Consider the following 22551-nt stretch of genomic DNA (forward strand, 5'->3'; position numbering starts at 1 on the left):
AAGCATGCTCCACCCCCGGCATGCAGCCCAGGGTGGGGCTCCAGACAGGCTCGATCCCATGAGTCCGAGATCATGACCCCAGCCAAAATCAAGAACTGAGCCACCCAGGCACCCCTGTACCATGACCTTTTAATAATTTCCCTGATAGTGAATGTTTAGATTGTTTATAGTTTTCTGTGGTTATAAAAATGCTGTAATTAATACCATTGTTCACAAATTTTTGCATTTCTAATTGCTGCCTTTGAATAGATCCAGCAGTGGACTGTTTTTTGGGTCTTCAAAATATAAGGGGATTGATTCTGTGTGTAACATTTATTACTTAGAGAGCGAAAGAGTGGGGAAGGAGAGGGAGGGAAAGAGAATCCCGAGCAGATTCAGCGCTGAGCACGGAGCCAGTCGCGGGGCTTAATTCCACCCCCTGACTGAGATCACAACCTGAGCTAAAACTGAGTCACTTAACCGACTGAGCCACCCAGGCGCCCCTGTGTGTAATAGTTAAATGATATTAACTATAAATTCCTAGTTCTCCTGAACCATAATGATTTTCTTTATGTCAGAGGAATTGATTTGCATTAGGAAAAGACTCTTGTTTTTTGTATTCTTTTGTTTTATTTTTATAAGAAATATATGAATACTTTCTCATTATAAAGAAATCAGGTATTATGGAAATATCTGGAATAAAAGTTGAAAGTGTCACTTTAATACCACCCTTACTATTCCCCACTCTAGAAATAACTGCCATCAACTTTTTGTGTATATATATTTCCAGACATTTTCCTTGTGTTTTTATATACATATATGTATGTTTATATATGTACACACCACACATATGTGTACAGATATACAGTACATATGATGCGTATACATGTTTTTGAATATATATATATATATATATATATATATATATATATATATATATATTCATGGACAAACATGTAGTTGGGCTGCCATCCCACCACAGGCTCCTAACTATCTTCCCATTTCTGTTCTTGTCAATTTCCAATTCATTCTTCGTTCCATAGGCACAGTACTCTTAAGAATGTAATTATCACGGCGCCTGGCTGACTCAGTCCGTAGACCATGTGACTGTGGATCTCAGGGTTGTGAGTTCAAGCCCCATGTTGGGTGTAGAGCTTACTTCAAACAAACAAACAAAAGTGTAAATACTATTACATTGATCCCCATTTTAATCCTGATAACTTCTCACTGCTATAAGACTATTAAGTTTAAAAATCATAACATTACTGACAATGCTCTGTGTGATATGGCCCCAGCTTAACTGGTTCTGCTGTTTACCCGTGTGTTTGCTATACTTCAGGTATACTATAGTACATATTACTCCTCTAAATTCACTCTTCACAGGTTCTTCACTGTGACAAACATTTTTCTACCTCAGTGTCTTTGTACCTGTGCCTAGAATGCTCTTTTTCACTTCAGTTTATATATTGTTTCATCAGGGAAGCCTTCTGAACCTCTAGAGCCCCCTGTGAAATGGGAATTGTATTTATATGTATCTTCCCTGGCCCCTAAACCATTGTTTTCTTTCATTCAGTAGATGAAAGATGGAAACTGTGTTTCCAGGCACTGGGTTAGAAGCTAAATGTATAGTCGTAAATGCAGTCGACCCTTGAACAACATGGGTTTGAATTGCACAGGTCCACTTATATATGGATTTTTTTTTCGATAAATTCAGTACAGTACTGTAAATGTAGTTTCCTTGTGATATTTTTTAATAACGTTTTCTTTCTTCTAGCTTTTTTTATTGTAAGAATTCAGTATATAATGCATGCAAAAGATGGTAATTGACTGTTTATGTTATCATTAAGACTTCAGTCAATAGTAGACTGTTAGTAATTAAGTTTTTGGGGAGTCAGAAGTTATATGTGGATTTTTTTTTTTTAAGATTTTATTTATTTATTCGACAGAGATAGAGACAGCCAGTGAGAGAGGGAACACAAGCATGGGGAGTGGGAAAGGATGAAGCACGCTCATAGTGGAAGAGCTTGATGTGGAGCTCGATCCCATAACGCCAGGATCACTCCCTGAGCCGAAGGCAGGCGCCCAACTGCTGTGCCACTCAGGCGCCCCTATATGTGGATTTTTGACTGCATGGGAGGCCAGCACCCCTAGCCTTCACACTGTTCAAGGGTTAACTATAATAATTTAAAAACTGAGGCTGTGGCATGACTTGGGCTTTTCTAATCCACTTTTTCAAGTAATTCATTTTTATGATTTTTTTTTTTAAAGTATTGGTCTGTGAGGGCACAGAATTTTTTAAAGATTGTCTTTGACCACAGAGTTTGAGAAATAATGAAATACAGCACACTGAGAAATTAAGGCAGGTAGGTAAGAATAGAGGATGATCACATTGGTAGTAGTGGCATTAATGTCATGTAGATGATAATTAGAAGTTACTGTAGGCTACTGAAAGGGGAAATGAAGTGGTTACACTGGGACTATTCAAAGTAGGATAGCATAGAGGGAGGCAAAAGCTGGTTGACCAGGAGCCTGCTGCCCTAGCACTGGACCGGCAATGAGGAAGCTGTGGTCAGCGTTGTAGATTTCTTTTCATACTAAGTTTAGGGCTTTAGTCTCTCTAACATTTTATTGTGGATGTTATTTCTTAATATTTGCTAGCTAATCTGATTTTAATTTTTCTTTGCTTATTGTCTTTTAAACAAGCCTTTGCTTGAGAAAGAGTGAAGGGATGTCCCATATTGGTTAGATAAATGTGACATTGTTGGATCACGTGTAAAACTGATTTTAATTTGTTAGTTTATTTCTTTATTACTTCAGGTATTAAAAAGAATGTGACTACAAATTACCCGAGCCTTGCAGAGAGTGCAAATGCCAGTGCAAATCTACAGAATTTTGGTGAAACCTCTCCAGATGCCATCAGTACAAATTCAGAGGGTGCTCAAGAAAATCAAGACCTGGTAATCATTTCAGAGAGATTCTGTGAAGAGAAATGCCAGCCACAAGGCTGTTTTACCTTTATTTCATATTTAATATGGGCACATTTTATGACATATATAAAGTGAATTGCGATAGTAGTGAGTGATTCATTTTGCTCTTTCTGCTCTTGAAACTTCTTCCTTCCCTCTTATTGAATTGTTTTTCTCTGAATTTCATTTCTCTAAATCTGTTTTTCTTGCACTGAGGAGGGGAGGTTCTGTCTTTTTCTATCTTTTATTTTTTGACCTTTATTGTAGTTCCATTTAAATACATTTTGAAAACAAGTTTGATGGTTGATGGTAGTCAGTCCTTATGAGGAACTTCCTACAAAAGAAGTATGCTACTGGTTTAACCCCTTCCCACCCAATCAGATATTCTTACAGATGACTTAGAATATATGTTCAGCCTTCAGTGAAAATAATTTCACATGGAAATGTCATATAATTTATCTTTGTGACCGAAAAAAATTCTCTCTTGACTGAATAAGAAGAAAGGAAGCTGAAGTTTGTCACTATAATGTATAACCACGTTTTGCTGGTCAAAAGTTTATTTTTGGTTATATTAGGTCACAGTTTTGTTTTTAGAAGTTATAGTAGTTTCCTGTGTCATTTCTTAAATTTTGTTTTGAATTATTTGGTATGCTAATATTATTTATGCAATCATTATTAGATGTCAGTTGTGGTGTTTAAAATTACTGGTGTTAATGGGGAAATTGACATCCGAGGGGAAGATATGGAAATCTGTCTTCAAGTGGACCAAGTGACACCAGATCAGTTAGGCAATATCAGTCTTCGGCATTACCTTTGTAATCGTCCAGTAGGTAAGACTTTAATATGACTTAAACTTTTTTTGTTTTTATACATATGTTTCCTTAGCAGTTCTGTCTTTGGTATAAATGAATTCAAGGAAGATTACATTTATTTATAATGTAAGAGATTCCTTTTAGATTACCTTATTTTCATAAAGTATTTTGGTTGTTAGAAATATGTGTTAAAGATGTATTCGCTAATTTCTTTTTGTTTTGTTTGTTAAGTGCCATCTTTTTTAGTCTTCTCATTCTTTGATATAATAGGTTTAAGAAAACTGAGCTCTTGGGGGCGCCTGGGTGGCACAGTGGTTAAACGCCTGCCTTCGGCTCAGGGCTTGATCCTGGCGTTATGGGATCGAGCCCCACATCAGGCTCCTCCGCTATGAGCCTGCTTCTTCCTCTCCCACTCCCCCTGCTTGTGTTCCCTCTCTTGCTGGCTGTCTCTATCTCTGTCAAATAAATAAAATCTTTAAAAAAAAAAAAAGAAAAGAAAACTGAGCTCTTTTTTATATGAAAAGAATGATAAAGTAATCCTAGAATGTCAACTTAGTTCTCTGCTGGAATAAATGTCAATTTTTGTATTCCATTATCTTGCTTAAAAGCAAACATTTCCTGAGTCCAGCATGATACTTGGTGTTTGGAAAAATCATATATCACGTTCTTGTGGTCCTTCATTCTAAGATCAACACATTCCCTTGGACGTAGAGGGATATGAACAACAAAACATGCAGTGTATGATGAGCAAACCACATAAAACCACCCCTTTTTCAAAGTTTATATGCAGCTATCACTCATGGTTTTCAGTCATTCAAAGAAATAGATTTTTTAGAATAGTTCTAAGCATTTAAAATGACAATGTTCAATTTTTTAAGTCTTTAAAAAGTCACTGAGCTGTAATATTTTTCTTTGCTATATATACAGAATGCTAAATCTGATACATAACATGTTGAAATACATAGTCCTGCATGATATCAAATAAGTTTGCTATCACCTCACATCCTGGGAATTGCAGGTAAATGTGCCATTTGTCTTTAAACCAGCATCATAGAAAAAAATTGTCTCCTGGCTTTTTTCTATGTATAGGCCTTTCAGTTTACAATGTATCTGTTAAAAAATTACAAGACTATTCTATTAGAAGTATAAATCCCAAAAGCATGCGAAATAGAGGAAGCTAAATATATAATTGGAAAGGTTTCGTAGTGGACAAAAGAAATTTCAAAACCTAGACCCTGTTCTATTCCCAGTCCAAACACTTTTCAAATTGTACACTCTTAAGATTATTTCCAGTTGCTCAGTTGTTTTTACTTATTTTTGTGGGTCACTTAGTTCCATGTCCTATTACTTTGTTTCATGTTTTCCTTACTGAGGAAATCATTTCAAAATGCCTAGTATGTATGGGTTGTATAGTCAGTGCTAATGCCTTATTTTTCTCAACTGTCTCAGTTGTTTGTTTAAAGATAAACAAAAAATAAGAGGAAGAAAACAGGGAAAAGAAAGGAGCAAGGGGAAATGGGATAAAAGGAAAGGGAGAAAAAAATAGTTTGGCTTGAACATTTCAAACAATAAGCCATATGAACAAAGATTGACCTACAGTTTATATCTGCTGTCACTCTGACATGACCAGTGAAAATTGCAAAGTTGTTTTTGCTTTTGTTTGTTTTTGTTTTCTATAATGTGTGGATTTTGGAGTCCTTTAGTAGGAAGACCTTTATATAATAGTTTCATGGCATAAAAGGTAGAAGAGAGGAATGTGTTTTGACTAATGAAGATTTTGGTTGATCTGTGCTCCAAATAAATACTCTTTTTGTTTGAAATTATTTCTGGCTCTCAGCTCCTTAGAGTGAGTAGGTATCTCTCTCTCTCTCTCTCTCTCTCTTTCTCTCTGTATAGTTATGTAGATAAATAGGTAAAAGGCAGAACAAAATCACTTTTACCAAGTTGTTTCTAATTGCTCTTATTATTAAATAGACTAATTAACTCTTGTTTGTCCTGATATAGGAAAGAACACTAACCATTATCAATTTGTGGCTATTTTACCTTTTATTTTTAAAAAAATCTGAGTTCTTAATTGTTTAAAATATTATTTAGAATTTTATTTGAACTCTTCTTATATCTGTATTATTTATTTTGAATGTTAATCTGTAGCACTAACATTGATTAAACATCCTTCTGTACCTGAAATAAAGCTATAAAAACAACTCTCCATTATGAGTTGTGTATGGAGTTCTGTCCTTGGTGCATTAATATATTTATTTTCTTACATCCCCTTCCCTTCACAAACATGTGTACATTTGACTTCTATAAGACAAGTATTCACATCCATGCTGAGGGAAAATAAACATCTCCCCATCATGAATTTAATTAGTTAGGGTCTTAAGACAACTGAGACGATAAATTAGATACTTCAATAACTGAAACAGTTTCACTTTTCCAGAACATTTAGTTTGTTCTTAACTCATGGGGTTCTGTGGATTGTGAAATTGATCATATTTTTCTCTTTGCTGCTAAGAAGTTCATTTTTAGTTCACCTGTGGCACAGAAAAGTAAATAATGTGTTTAGAGTTATTAATCTTACTACCCATTTCTCTTCTATCCTTTTCCATTGCTTACTTATTTTTTATATAATTATGCCATGAACATGTTGCCTCCTATTCTTTTTGGAACTGGGTATTATAAAATAAAATAGTTACCATGAGGGTCGGTTCTCTTAAGTGATTGCATTGGGAACTTTTTTTTAAAATCAGATATTCTGTGGGTGCTTTATTTAAATTTTAAAATTTGTTTTTGAATTCAGTGTTTATCTCTGTACACCACCTCAAATTCTTTTTTGGAGCAAGGCCAAGGCATATTTATACAAGTATAAATATAAATATATATATATTTGCATAAATTATATATATATATATCCTTTGCTATAATTCAGTTTTAAAATTGTCTTCTAATAGAGGCATTTTAATGAGGTCTTGTCTATTTACTTTTCTAATTATTTAAGGACCTAATTTTAATGAAGAAGGTGTAAAAATTCAGGCTTTTGTTACTTCTTGAGAAATGGCTTAAGAATCACTTTAAATGCCATGATTTTTTTCTTTATCACAGTTGTCAGTTATAGATGTATAGACAGGTACACACTCAGATGGATTGTATCTTAGATATGCATCATTTCAGATTTATATCATGGTGTATGTTTGCATGGTACCAAAAAATAGAAAATGTAGACAACTCAACATTACTGCAGTGGAAGGTCATGTATAAAAATTGAAGTTAGGGTTATGTATGGTATATTGTATACGTACTGTAAGTATCACTTAAGTGAAAGGTGAATATTAAAACTTTAAGATACTATTGCTTCAGCATTGTACAAATGACAATAATGTCTTAATGACAAATAATTGAGAGTGACACTTTTGAGTAGTGCTACAAGTTATAATTTTTGTGTGTTCTTTTTCCATAGGTTCAGATCATAAATCTATAATTCATTCCAAATCATCTCCTGAGATTACTCTGAGATTTGAGAGTGGGCCTGGTGCTGTAATACACTCTTTACTTGCAGAAAAAAATGGATTTCTGCAATGCCATATAGAAAACTTTAGCACTGAGTTTTTTACATCTTCTCTTACTAATATTCAACATTTTTTGGAAGATGAAACTGTTGCAACAGTGATGCCAATGAAGATACAAGTTTCTAACACAAAAATTAATTTAAAAGTATGTTTATAAGTATTTTTATATGTTCTTCATGTTGTAAATGTTCACTTTGCTTACCTGGACTTTGATTCATGTCTAAGAATATGTCATCTCTATAATATACACTCTGTTAACATATTGAAATGAATTTGTGGTCATTGTGGGGGAATGATGAAGAGATCCTTCTTAGAAATTAGAAAACGTAAAAACAGAAAGGGCAGTATTATCATTCTATCAATTGAAGCATATAAAGATAAATATCTAACTCATTAAAATTATTGACTGAAGTAATGTTTGTTAAGGAAATGATTAATTTTATCATTTACTTTAATAACAATATGCTGATGTTATTTCTCCTTTTTGTAGGACGACAGTCCTCGTAGTAGTACAATATCCCTTGAACCAGCTCCTGTAACTGTTCATATTGACCATCTTGTGGTGGAGAGAAATGATGATGGCTCTTTTCATATCAGAGGTATATATGAAAAACATTGTAACTGAATACTTGCTGACATTTAAAATTAAATTATTTATATGCTGACTGTTTACTCATACTTCCTGTTTATAAATAAATAAATAAATATATATATATATATATATATGTGGTAGTAGATGATTGAGGGACACTTTCAGTACTTTGCAATAAAATATCATCTATGTATGGACCTCTTACTTCAGAAATAACTCATCCACAGTTGATTTAATACCTGTTCTACAAAAGTGTTTTGAATGAAAGTGACAGAGGCTTTTATGGTCTTACATGGCTCTTGAGCTTACTTGGGTCTCTTACTTGATCTCCTTCTTTACTTTGTTTCCCACTATTCTTTTATATATAGTCAGGTAACTTGGTATACTCCCTGTAATGGAATTTTTCATGTACTTCTCCATCTCCATGTTCTTATTTGCCTTGTTATTTCTCAATAGAATTGTATGTTTCTGTCAAGATTATCTCAAGCTTCTCCTTTTCAGTCAACTGTTCTTATAACCTGATGTGACTGCTTATAATTCTTGCATACTTATTCTCCATACATTAGTTACTTATAGTATATTTCTGTGTATTTAGTTCTGCTTTAGTATCTTGATTTAAGAATTAGTATCTCCATTCTAACAAGATTTTTAAGGTCTCAAGTATAAGGGCTCTATCTTACGAGGTGGTGTGGAATAGAGGAAAGAGCTTGACTTGGTAGACAGGTATTTTAGTCTCACTTTGTTAATAGCTTCTTGAGAGTGAAATATCAGGGACTGATCTATGCATCTGTTTCATCTATCAGAACCTCATGAAATGACATGTTAAAAAAGGAACAAAGTCATAACAGTACTGCAAAAGAAAAATAAGTACCTTCAGTGGGTCAGAAATCCTTAAAGAGCACAAAAAGCAATCCAAAAAGGCAAAACCAGAAAAGTCTATAGCCATAAACCCATCTAAGAGAGAACTATTGCTAAGGTAGGAGCAATTCGTGGGGAACTCCTAATCAATGAGTCTACCCTTCTGGAGTTTGGGATCAACTAGAGCAAACAAAGAAGCCAGGCCAACAAAGATAAAAAAAGCTCACATGGAGCAAATAGTGTAGGAAGATGGATTTGCCGTATGTCTCTTTCCCCCAAATACTTTTGGTCTGAAAACTGTAGTTCTGTCTTGTAGAGAAAGCAGAATAGAAGGCATCCCTTTTGCAGGCAAGGCTTATACCAAAGTGAGGAGAGACTTAATCACACAAACACACACAATTACTTTTTCTAAGCTCATCAGTCAGGTAAGTCATACCTTCTCCCCTGTAAATAAGTGAGAAGGGGGGCCAAGAGAGTACAGGAGAATTTTCCCCTCAAAAACAGGAGAAATCTTCCCAACAGAATGCTGAAATTCGAATAGATCCCTGAGGTAATAGGGTGAACAATGTAGGCCTTTCTTTTTGGGACCCTTTCCTGTACTTCTACCAAGTAGCAGACTTCAGTGAGGTTTGCATATAGACTAAAACATGGAGGGTAGATTTTACCGCTGCCAGGCCGCAGGAAGGGAATGATTGTGTTATACCCAGTTGACAAACTTGGTATCTCTCACCCCGGCAGCACAACCTCTCCCTCCCCCCACCCCATCACTGGATGTCAACTATGGCACATCAAAACAACATCCATAGTAAGAAAATGGGTTAAGCATACATCCAGGAATTCTCAAACATTTGGTTGATTGTAAACAGACAGTAGTCATGATCGTAAGCAAGAAATATACTCTAGCTAATTAAGTAGAAAAGGAGTTTTATAAAGTATTGGAATGGAATAGAATTAAGAGACCAGAAATAAACTCTTACATTTATGATTAACTGATTTTTTACAATGGTGCCAAGACAATTCAATGTGGGAAGGAATAGCCTTTTCCACAAATGGTGCTGAAACTACATGAGAGCTACATGAATGAAGCTAGACCTCTTCCTTTTATCATTCACAAAATGGACTCTTTGTACAGAAATCTTAAAGTAAACTATGTAAAACTCTTGAAACATAAGAATAAATCTTAATGACTCTGGATTAGGAAGCCTTCTCGGATACCACTCCAAAAGCATAAATGACAAAAGGAAAATGTAGATGAATTGGACTCATCAGAATTTAAAACTTTTATGCCTCAAATGATACTGTCAACATGAAAAGACAGCCGACAGGATGGAAGAAATATTTATAAGTCATATATCTGGTAAAGGCTTGGTATTCAGACTATGTAAAGAACTCTTCTAACGCAAAACTGAAAAAGATAAGGAGATGGCTTTGGGCGCTCTTCATGCCTGGTCTCCTCCTCTTCCTGTGCTGGTTAGCTATGGCGTCTGTGAAGACTGAACTCCATGGCCTAGGTGGCCTGAGCCCAGGCGGCCCTGACCGTCAACATCAGCGCAGCCCAGGGGCTGCAGGACGTGCTGAGGACCAACTTGGGGCCTAATGGCACCATGAAGATGCTTGTTTCTGGTGCTGGAGACATTAAGCTTGCTAAAGATGGCAATGTGCTAATTCATGAAATGCAAATTCAACACCCAACAGCCTGCTCAGTAGCCAAAGCAGTGACAGCCCAGGATGACATAACTGGTGATGGTATCACTTCTAATGTCCTCGTCATTGGAGAGCTACTGAAACAGGCGGATCTCCACATTTCTGAAAGTCTTCATCCCAGAATAATAACAGAAGAATATGAAGCTGTAAAGGAAAAGGCACTTCAGTTTTTGGAAAGTCAAAGTAAGCAAAGAAATGGACAGGGAAACACTTAGAGATGTGGTCAGAACACCTCTGCATACTAAAGTGCACACTGAACTTGCTAATGTCTTAACAGAGGCTGTAGTGGACTCCATTTTGGCCTTTAAACAACAGGATGAATCTATTGACTTCTTCATGTTTGAGATCATGGAGGTGAAACATAAATCTGAAACTAATACAAGCTTAATCAGAGGTCTTGTTTTGGACCATGGGGTGTGGCATTCTGATATGGAAAAGAAAAAGTAGAAAATGCATACATCCTCATATCCAATGTGTCATTAAAATATGAAAAAATAAAAGTGAATTCTGGCTTTTTTTGTTTACAAGTGTGCAGAAGAGAGAAACTTGTAAAAGCGGAAAGAAATTCATTGAAGACAGTTAAAAAAAAGAACTGAAAAAGGAAGCCTGCATGTTTCAGATAAAGGATTCGTTGTTATTAATCAAAAGGGAATTGACCCCTTTTCCTTAGAAGCTCTTGCAAAAGAAAGCATAGTAGCTCTGTGTGGAGCTAAAAGGAAGAAAATGGAAAGGCTGAATCTTGCTTGCAATGGAATAGCTCTAAATTCTTTTAATGACCTAAATCCTGATTGATTGGGACATACAGGACTTGTCTATGAGTATACATTGGAGAAGAGAAATGTAACAGTCCTGGCTCTGTCACATTGTTGGTCAGAAGGCCAAATAAGCACACACTCACTCAAATCAAAGATGCAATAAGAGATGTTTTGAGGGCTGTTAAAAATGCTATTGATGATGGCTGTGTAGTTCCAGCTGTTAGTGCAGGAAAGTAGCAATGGCAGAAGACTTGATTAAATATAAGCCCAGTATTAAGGGCAAGGCCCAACTTGGGGCCTTCTGCTCATTATTACCATGGTTCTTGCTCAGAACTCTCGTTTTGACCTTCAGAAACACTAAAGTTCAAACAGAACATTCAGAATCAGATCAACTTGTGGGTGTGGACTTGAACAAAGGTGAGCCACAGAAGTAGACATATGGGATAACTATTGTGTAAAGAGACAGCTTCTTCATTCCTGCACTGTGACTGCTACCAACATTCTCCTGACTGATGAGATCATGTGAGCTGGAATGTCTTCTCTAAAATGCTGAATTGAAGCTCCCTTGTGTCATCTGAATGAATCATGAAGACTCTACAGAGTGATCCTAAGAATATAGCTGTAGAATTTGTCCAAGCTTCAAGTTTTCTTTTCTTTTCTTTTTTTTTTTAAGATTTTATTTATTTATTTGAGAGAGAGCACAAGCAAGGTGAGGGGCAGAGGGAGAAGCAGACTTCCCGCTGAGCAAGGAGCCTGATGCGAGGCTCTATCCCGAGACTCCAGGATCATGACCTGAGCCGAAGGCAGATGCTTAACTGACTGAGCCACCTAGGTGCCCCTCAAGTGATTTTCAAAAGTGTGTTCTTTTCCCATATGAAAAAAAGAGAGAACACTGACACTCAATTATAAAGTTCTGAAATTATAATCAAATGGTATTTTTTATATTGCACTGCAGTGTACACACATTAAGCAGACCCTTTTTACCCAACGAACAAGATGGTTTGCTTTAGCTTCAGTGATTTAAAAAATTTTAAGTACCATGTTAGATAAGCATATGTTATCTACATTGTTATTAAATGTTCCTTGAAAAACAAATGAACAAATGAACAGAAACTGAAAAAGATAAATAACCCAATTTTAAAATAGGCAAAGATTTGAACAGATATTTCTCTGATGAATATATAAAAATGGCCGGCCAAAAGCACATGAAAAGATGCTTGACATCATTAGCCATTATAGAAATGTAAATCAAAACCACAATGAGATAACACTTCAAACCCACAAAGATGACTAATCAAAAAGACAGATGATAACAAGTGGTGGGAGGATGTGCAGAAATTGGAACCCTCCTACATTGCTGGGCTTGTAAAATGGTGTGGGTGCTTGGGAAATAATTTGGCAGTAACTCAGAAAGTTAAACCATTACTTATGACCCAGCAGTTCCACTCAAGAGAAGTAAAAACAGAGGTCCACTCAAAAACTTGTACATGAATGTTGATGTTGACAAGGACAGTATTCATCATAGCCCAAAAGTGGAAACAACCCAAATATCATGCTATGAATGGACAAGGAAAATGTGGTATATCCATACCATGGATTATTATTCAGCAATAAAGAGAATAAAATACTAATACATGCTATAACATGGAAGCTTTGAAAACATTTTGGTAAATGAGGAAAGACAGTCATGAAAGACCATATATTATATGATTCCATTTACATGAAATGCACAGAAGAGGCAAATCTGTAAAGACACAAAGTAAATTAGCGGTTGCCTAGGGCTGAAAGGTGGGATAGAAAAGAATGGGAAGAAACTGCTTATATGTACGGTGGATTTTGAGGGTGGTGAAGACGTTCTGGGTGCCTGGTGGCTCGGTCGGTTAAGCATCTGCCTTCAGCTCAGGTCATGATCCCAGAGTCCTGGGATTGATACGCCTGTTGGGCATCCTGCTCAGCAGGGAGTCTGCTTCTCCTGCCCCTCCCCCTTCTTGTTCACTCTCTCTTTCTCTCACTCTCTCAAATAAATAAATAAATAATCTTAAAAAAAAAAAAAGAAAATGTTCTAAAAGTGATCGTGGTGATGATGGTACCATTGGTGAGTCACACATTCTAAATGGATAAATGGGACATGTAAATTATTTTTTAACAAAGCTTTTTAAATATATTTTAGAATCACAAGAGATCTGGAGAACCAGGCTCAAGGTTTACCTTCCAGATCCATGCCCCCAAACCATAGTACAGTGTAATCTGGTGTGATGGGAAACGCTGCTGCCTGACACTGGCCACTTGATTTTACATTTTGCACTACTGTCACTATTGTTGTGTAAGTTCAGCTTTACTGCAGCTGCTGCAGCCAGCAGTGTTTGAGCTTTTTTACTTAGGAACTTGACTTTGCCTCTACTGTCACTGCTGGTATCCCCAGAAAGAGAAAGTTCTCTTCCTTTCCTTTAGTATCTGAGGGAAATCTAGAGTGAGTACAATTTGATTGTACTGGGTCACAGGCAATAATATCTGGGTCACATGCATGAAAAGGAATCTAGAAATTTTGGTAGTATTTTCCAACATTTATTGAAGGAAGCAGATTTTACTCCCCAAAAAACTCATAAAGTATGAAATTCTTCGAATACGGAAAGGGATTCTGATGTTGGATGGGTGAGATAAATGACAAAATGCCTACTTCAAAAATCCGTAAGAGACAAAAAAATAAATGAATAATACAGTTGATGCTAAAGAAAAGTGGAGACTCTTAAAGATACATGATAGGATTTTGAGTTCATAAAATAAGAACAAGCTCTTATGGAAAATAACCAGTTAAAAATCTTTGAGAAAATAGCTTACCTAAAACCCACCAGATCTATCTTTAAGAGATAACCATAGTTGGACCTTTTCCCACCATCTATAACGCTAGCACTTTCAAAACTGCTTGAATTATTATAATTAATTCCTAAGTTGTGTGTCTGCTGCCTTTGTTTCCCTACATTGTTGTCAACCCAGCAACCAGAGTGCCATTTTTTAAATGTAATTTATATCAAATAACTTCTCAGCTAATGCCTCTCCACTGGCTTCCTTTCTCAAGTCAGTTAAAATTACTGAGGTCCTTCCAGGGACTTAAAAAGTCCAACATGATCTTATTCTTTGCTTTTCTCTATCCTTACTTCCTGCTATCCCTTTGCACCATTTACTCCTGTCACTTTGGCCTCCTGTCAGAGGCATACTCCTATTTCAGGGTGTTTTTACTTGCTACTACTTTTGCCTGTAATTCTCTTCCCTCAGATATCCCCCTGCCTCACTTCATTACTTTTTGCAAGTCTCTGATCAAATCTCCCCTTACAGAGATTTTCTTCCATCCATCCTTCTCCCATCCTCAGCAGCTCCTTTTCTCCCTAACCCTGCTTTATTCTCAGTGAATGATTAGAACCTTTTGATATACTATATTCTTTCTTTCTTATTGAGTAGAATGTGAATTACAGGAGAGCAGGAATTCATTTGTACATTGCTATCCCTATCTGCTAAAATACTGTCTTACCTAGTAGATCTTCAAAAGACATACTTGTTTAATGACTGGGTGAATAAAGACAGCTTAAAAACAATGGATACAGCTAAAGGTTGACTAGGTTGTCTAGAACAACAATGTACAGTAAAACTTCATGCTCATGGAAATGTTCCATAACCTATAATGAAGTGGCTATTGAGCACTTGAAATATGGCCAGTGCCACTAAGGAAGTAGATTTGAATTTTATTTAATTAATTTAAATCTTAATAGCCACATGTTTCCAAATGGCTGCTGTTTGGATAGCACAGATATAGAAGACTGAACAAAATATACTCTAAAGAAAGTGGGAGGAAGTAAAAACAAGCTTAAAAAATATGGTAAAAACATTGAGATAATTATTAAGAAAGACAAACAATAGGGAAAGAGTGAAAGGAAAATAGAGAGGCAAAGGAGCTCCAAGGTCCGTAGTTCTAGCAAAACATAGTTCAGTGTGCAGGAGGTATCTTGGGCCATGGGAACAGGGAAAGAAGTCTAGGGGAAAGGAATCTATAAAGATGTGGAGGTGTGTGGATAGGATAGGAGGGCATTTAGTAAGAGAAACATATCTTTTTTTATTTTTAAGATTTATTTATTTGTCAGAGCAAATGTGCGTGAGAGCACAAATAGGGGGAGCAGCAGGGAAAGGGAGAAGCAGGCTCCCTGCTGTGCAGGAGCCCGATGCTGGACTTGATCCTAGGATCCTGGGACCATAACCTGAGCTGAAGGCAGACACTTAACCAACTGAGCCACCCAGACATCCCAGAACATCTTTTTTTGACCTTTGGTGTTCAGGAGGCCAGATACACACACACACACACACACACACACACACACACGAAGGATAGAGCCAGAAATTCTAGCATGTATCTAAAGAGTTCCAGAAAGAACAGAATAAAAAGACGTAGAAAACATCATCAAAGCAGTAATGAGATGTCCCAAATTTGAAGGAAGAAATAAGCCTTCAAATTGATAGAGCCAACTAAACGCAGAGCCAAGTGAGTGAAAAACAACTCTTACTTAGACATATTGGTGACATTTCATAAACTGAGGATAAAGAGAAAAGTCTTAAAATCTTCTAGAGAGAAAAAGAAAAAGGATGAAAATCATTTATTTGCATCAGACTCTCCATTGGCAACATTGGATGCTAAAAGACAGTATCTTCAGAGTTCTATGGGAAAATAATTTGAACCTTAACTTTTTTTTAAAGGCAAAAATAAGGACAATTTGCTTAGTTAAAATGAAAAATTAATAAGGAACAATAATAAGTAAAGAAACCAGTAAAACTTGGAGTTAAAATATTTGTTCATGTATAGGGAAAATTGGCTTTATTGTGTAACTAAAATTCTAAATGACCTCTGTAATAGAGGTTGCAATGGGGGAAAAAGGAAGGGGAATAGGGAATAAAATAGTGCTAACTTTTTTGTCTTTTTTTTTTTTTTAAGTTTTTGTCCTTTTGAGGGGGAAATTACACTAGACTTTGGTAGAACAATGTGTGTTTAAGTAATATGTGCTGATATTGTATATATAACCTTAGATGACCAAAGATAATGAATAATCTTTAAACCATTAGGACTAGGGAAAAACCTGGATAAAAATATCCAGTTAATCTAACAAAAGACACAGGGTGCCTGGGCAGCATCTGCCTTCAGCTCAGGTCATGATTCCAGGGTCCTGGGATTGAGCCCCATGTTGGGCTTCCTGCTCAAAGGAGTGTCTGCCTCTCCCTCTCCCCCTGCTTGTGCTCTCTCTTGCTCACTCTCTCTGTCTCTCATAAATAAATAAATCTTAAAAAAAATATCTAACAAAAGGCAGAAAATTAAAAATGGAATAAAAAGGAAGCATGATAAGTAGATAAAATTAGAATACAGCAATGAAGTCATTGTAGTAAATATGAATGGTTTAAATTCCCTTGTTAAAAGATAGAGGCACTAAGATAGTGTTAGGGGAAAAAATTCCAGGTATGTGTGGCAAGAAGATAGTCCTTTTAAATAAACTGACAAAAACACTGAAAATAGGTGATGGAAAAAAATATATATACCAAAAGCTTAAAAAAAGGAAATGAGTATCAGAAACATTAAATTTAAAACTAAAAGTAGAGAATGGGACAGAGAGGTAATTTTTAGATGTTTTTTTAGAGCATTTTAAGGTTTATAGCAAAACTGAGCAGAAGGTATAGAGATTTCCCATATACCTGTTGCCCCCACAGATGCATAACCTCACCCATTATAAAATGTTCCACCTGAGTGATAACTTTTGTTACAGTTGATGAACCTACACTGACACATCGTTATCGCTCAACGTCCATAGTTTACATTAGAGTCATTCTTGGTGTTATACATTCTGTCTGTAAGTTTGGACAAACATATAATGACATATATCCACCATTATAGTAACAAACAGAGTAGTTTCACTGCTCTAAAAATCCGCTGTGCTCTACCTGTTTATCCTCTCTCCCCACCCCAACCCCAATGTTATTACTGTCTCCGTAGTTTTACCTTTTCCAGGATGTCATATAGTTGGAATCATATGGTATGTAGCCTTCCTAGATTGGCTTTTTTTCATTTAGTAATATACGTTAAAGATTCCTACTCTTTTTTTTTTTCCCCCAAGGCTTAGTAACTGATTCCTTTTTAGAGCTGAGTGATATTCCATTGTATGTACCACGGTTTATCCATTCAACCTATGGAGGAACATTGTGGATTCTTCCAGTTTGGGGTAGTTGTAAATAAACTACTATACACATCCATGTGCAGGTTTTTGTGTGGACCTAAGTTTTCACCTCCCTTGTGTAAATAACAAGGAAAGTGATCGCTGAGTTTTATGGTAAGAGTATGTTTCATTTTGTAAGAAAGTGGCTGTGCCATTTCATACTCTCACCAGCAGTGAATGAGAGTTCTTGTTGCTCCACCTTGTCTCTAGCATTTGTTGTCTATTCTGGATTTTGGCCATTCTAAATCATTGTTCAGTGGTAAGTTGTTTTAATTTGCATTTCCCTGATGACATGTGATGTGGAGCACCTCTTCATATGCTTATTTGCCATCTGTGTATCTCCTTGGTGAAGTGCCTGTTAAAGGTATTGGCCCCAAAGAAAGATTTCATATTGATTAGAGACCTCCCAAAACACACACCAGTCATAAACCTTGATCCATCTAACAACATAACTGAAAAATATAAAGCAAACCTGTTTGGAATCGTTCTTATTAAGATACTATAATCATATTGAGAAAATTTAACATGCTTCAGAGTACATTTAAAAATACTTTAGGGGCGCCTGGGTAGCGCAGTCGTTAAGCGTCTGCCTTCGGCTCAGGGAGTGATCCCGGCATTCCGGGATCGAGTCCCATATCGGGCTCCTCCACTGGGAGCCTGCTTCTTCCTCTCCCACTCCCCTGCTGTGTTCCCTCTCTCACTGGCTATCTCTCTGTCAAATAAATAAATAAAATCTTAAAAAAAACTTTAAAAATAAGTACATAAAAATCAATTATGGAGAATTTGAATAACGTATTAGCTTAAATTTTATGTATATATACATGTATATGTGCATATATCTATATGAGTATGTATTTGGATTAAAAAAACAGGAAATTTTAAATACTTATGAAACTTCTATTTAGTGAATCTCAAGGAAATATCAAAAAATTCTAAGCCATTACAGTTCATGCAGACCGTTTCTCTCCTTTCAGTGAAATAAGGTTTGTCATTAACACAGAAAAGTAGCAGAAAATAAAATATTTATGCTTGATAAATTTTAAGGCATCCTTGAAGTAGTTCAGGGGAATTATTGACAATGGAGTGAGATTAGATTCTTTTTCTTTTTTTTTAAATAATTTTTTTTATTATGTTAGTCACCATACAGTACATCCTTAGTTTTTGTTGTAGTGCTCCATGATTCATTATTTGCGTATAACACCCAGTGCTCCATGCAATATGTGCCCTCCTTAATACCCAACACCGGCCTATCCCAATCCCCCACCCCCTCCCCTCTGAAACCCTCAGTTTGTTTTCCAGAGTCCATAGTCTCTCATGGTTCATTCCCTCTTCTGTTTACCCCCTCTTCCTTCTTCCCTTCCTTCTCCTACCAATCTTCCTGCTATTTCTTATGTTCCATAAATGAGTGAAACCATATGATAATTGTCTTTCTCAGCTTGAGTTATTTCACTTAACATAATCTCCTCCACTCCCGTCCATGTTGCTGTAAATGTTGGGTAATCGTTCTTTCTGATGGCTGAGTAATATTCCATTGTATATATGGAGCACATCTTCTTAATCCAGTCATCTGTTGAGGGGCATCTCGGCTCCTTCCACAATTTGGCTATTGTGGACAATGCTGCTATGAACAAACTCAATACACAAGAAACAAATAATCAAATCAAAAAAAGGTGCAATTATCACCACAGTTTTAGAACATTTTCTTCACCCTAAAAAACCATCCTTACCAGCAGTCTGTCCCTAATCCTTCTCCAGCCCTAGGCAGCCACTAATTTACTTTTTGACTCTGTATATTGGCCTAGCCTGGACATTTCATATAAGTGAAGTCATACAGTATTACTGCCTTTTGTGACTAACTTCTTTCACTTGATATTTTCAAAGTTCATTAGTGTTGTTGCATATATTAGTACTTCATTCCTTTGTATGGCTAAATAATATATTTATTTTATGGGACATACTGCATTTTGTTTATCCATCCATTGCTTGATGGATATTTAAGTTGTTTCTACTTTTTGGCTATTATGAATTGTACTGCTGTAAATGTTTGTATAAGTTTTTGTTTCTCTTAGGTATATATCTAAGACTTATTGGGACATACAGTAACTATTTTTAATCATTTGAGGAACTGCCACACTGTTTTCCAAAGGGGCTGCACCATTTTATGTATTTACCACTAGCAGTGTTTGGGGGTTCCAACTTCACTTATTTGCCAACACTCATTATTCTATCACTTTTCGATTATAGGCATCTTGTGGGTATGAAGTGGTTTATCATTATAGTTTTGGGTTTACTTATTTATTTCATCATGATAAGTGTATTCTTTAATCCCCATCACCTATTTCACCCATCCCCCCACCCACTTCTCCTCTGATAACCATCAGTTTGTTCTCTATAGTTAAGAGTCTGTGTCTTGGTTTGTTTTGTCTCTCTTTTTTTCTTTGGTCATTTGTTTCTTAAATTCCACGTATGTGTGACATCCTGTGGTATTCGTCTTTCTCTGACTGACTTATTTTGCTTAGCATTATACTGTCTAGCTCTGTCCATGTTGTTGGAAATGGCAAGATTTCATTCTTTTTTATGGCTGGTAATATTCCATTCTCTATATAGACCACGTCTTCTTTGTCCATTCATCTATCCACGGACACTTGGGCTGCTTCCATAATTTGGCTGTTGTAAATAATGTTTCAATAAACATAGGAGTGCATGTATCCCTTCGAATTAGTGCTTTTGTATTTTGGGGCGGTAAATACCCAGTACTGTGATTACTGGGTCCAAGGCTTGTTCTATTTTTAACTTTTTTGAGAAACTTCCATACTGTTATCCACATTGGCTGCACCAGTTTGCATTCCCACCAACAGTGTACAAGTGTTTCTTTTTCTCCACATCCTCCTCAACAATCACTGTTCTTGTGTGTTTGGTTTTAGCCATTCTGACAGGTATGAGATGATATGTCATTGTAGTTTTGATTTGCATTTCCCTGATAATGATGAATGATGTTGAGCATCTTTTCATGTGTCTGTTGGCCATTTGGATGTCTTCTTTGGAGAAATGTCTGTTCATGTCTTCTGCCATTTTTTAATTGGATTATTTGGATTTGGGGTGTTGAGTTGTATCAGTTCTTTATATATTTTGGATACCAACCCTTTATCAGATGTGTCATTTGCAAATATCTTCTCCCAGAGGCCCCTGGATGGCACAGTTGCTTAAGCGTCCAACTTTTGGTTTCAGCGCAGGTTGTGATCTCAGGGTCGTGAGATCAAGCCTCACGTCTGGCTCCAACCTCAGTGCAGAGTCTGCTTGAGATTCTCTCTCCCTCTGCCCCTCTTTTTTAATTTAATTTAATTTTATTATAATAATATTTTTTATTATATTATGTTAGTCACCATACTGTACATCCCTGTCCCTCTTCCCCTCCTGTTCATGCTCTCTCTTTTTCAAATAAATAAATAAATAAATAAATAAATAAATAAATAAATAAATAAATAAATAAATCTCCCATTCCATAGGTTACCTTTTAGTTTTGTTGATTGTTTCCTTTGCTGTGCAGAAACTTTTTATTTTGGTGTAGTCCCAGTAGTTTATTTTTGCTTTTATTTCCCTTGCCTCAGAAAACATATCTAGAAAAATGTTTCTATGGCTGATGTCAAAGAGACTACTGAAAACTTGTAGTTTTCGGAGCATAAGTTTTATACTTTTTTTTGTTAGATTTATTTTTAAGTATTTCTAAGTTGATTGTTTATTACACGTGCTTAGAATAACAATTGAGTTTTATATATTGACCTTGTATCCTGCAACCTTGCTGAAATCATTTGTTAGTTCCAAGATTTTTTAGTGGATTCTCTAGTTCTATGTATGTATGTATGTATGTATGTATGTATGTATGTATGTATATATATATATATATATATATAGTCCTAGTTCTTTCTATCTATCTATCTATCTATCTATCTATCTATCTATCTATCTGATCATGTCATCTGTGAATAGAGATAGTTTCATTTTATCCTTTCTAATCTGGATTCCTTTTACTCTGTTTGCCTAATTGCATTGGCTAGAACCTCTAGGACAATGTTGAGTAAAAATGGTGAGAACAAATATCTTTGTCTTATTCCTGATCTTAGTGGGGAAATGTCCAGTTTCTTACCATTAAGTATGGTATTAACTGTGGGTTTTTTGTAGATGCCCTTTATCAAATTGAGTAAGTTCCTTTCTGTTCCTAGTCTGCGGAGTGTTTTTAATGGGAAAGTGTTGATTTTTTCAAAAGTTTTTTCTGCATCTACTGAAATGATCTTGTAGCTTTTGTTTTATTGTATTGATGTGATGTATTACATTAATTGACCTTTGGATATTAAATCACTCTTGCATTCCTGGGATAAATTGCCCTTGGTGATGGTGTATAATTATTTATATATATTGCTGGGTTCAGTTTGCTAATACTGTATTGAGGATTTTTATGTTCATATTTATAAGCATATTGATTTTAGTTTTCTTGTGGTTTCTTTGTCTGGCTTCATATAATGAATTCAGAAATGCTCCTCCTCAATTTTTAGAAAAGTCTGTAAAGATTTGTAGTTAATTGTTATTTTAAATGTTTGATATAATTCACCGTTGAAGCATCTGGGCCTGGACTTTTCTTTGTGGTTAGTTTTTTTGATTCTTGATTCATCCTCTTTACATGCTATATGTATATTTGCATTGTCCATTTCTTCTTGAGTCCATTTTGGTAGTTTGTGTTTTGGTTAATTATTCTGTTTCATTTAAGTTATCTAATTTATTGGCATACAGTTGTTCATAGTATTCCTTTTAATCGCTTTTATTTCTGTAAGATTAATAGTAACTTTACCTTTTTAATTTCTGATTCTAACAATTTATTTTCCTTTCTTGTCAGTTTAAACTTTTGTTGATTTTGTTTATCTGTTCAATATTCAAGCTTTTGGTTTTATTGACTTTATTGTTTTTCTATTTAATAATAATGTCTTCATACTAATAGAGATATATTTTTAAAAATTAGTTTTTCACAATAGAACTTAATATTTATCATGTATTTTACAATGTTATCTGAGCATTTTATTTGATC

General features: G+C 35.6%; 1 protein-coding gene and 1 pseudogene across 1 annotated transcript in view; both read left to right on the forward strand.

Moving 5' to 3' along the window:
* BLTP3B (bridge-like lipid transfer protein family member 3B) overlaps positions 1–22551 on the forward strand; it is a 118397-nt gene that overhangs the window by 82550 nt on the left and 13296 nt on the right. The window contains exons 16-19 of the mRNA XM_045780137.2: positions 2797–2936; positions 3625–3775; positions 7215–7468; positions 7814–7922. Coding sequence (XP_045636093.1) covers positions 2797–2936; positions 3625–3775; positions 7215–7468; positions 7814–7922 — 654 coding nt within the window. The remainder of the gene's footprint in view (positions 1–2796; positions 2937–3624; positions 3776–7214; positions 7469–7813; positions 7923–22551) is intronic.
* On the forward strand, positions 9023–22544 carry LOC148108639 (T-complex protein 1 subunit zeta pseudogene; annotated as a pseudogene).

The sequence above is a fragment of the Ursus americanus genome, chromosome 17, assembly GCF_024610735.1.
Source record: "Ursus americanus isolate L20-20 chromosome 17, mUrsAme1.1.p, whole genome shotgun sequence".
NCBI lineage: Eukaryota > Metazoa > Chordata > Mammalia > Carnivora > Ursidae > Ursus > Ursus americanus.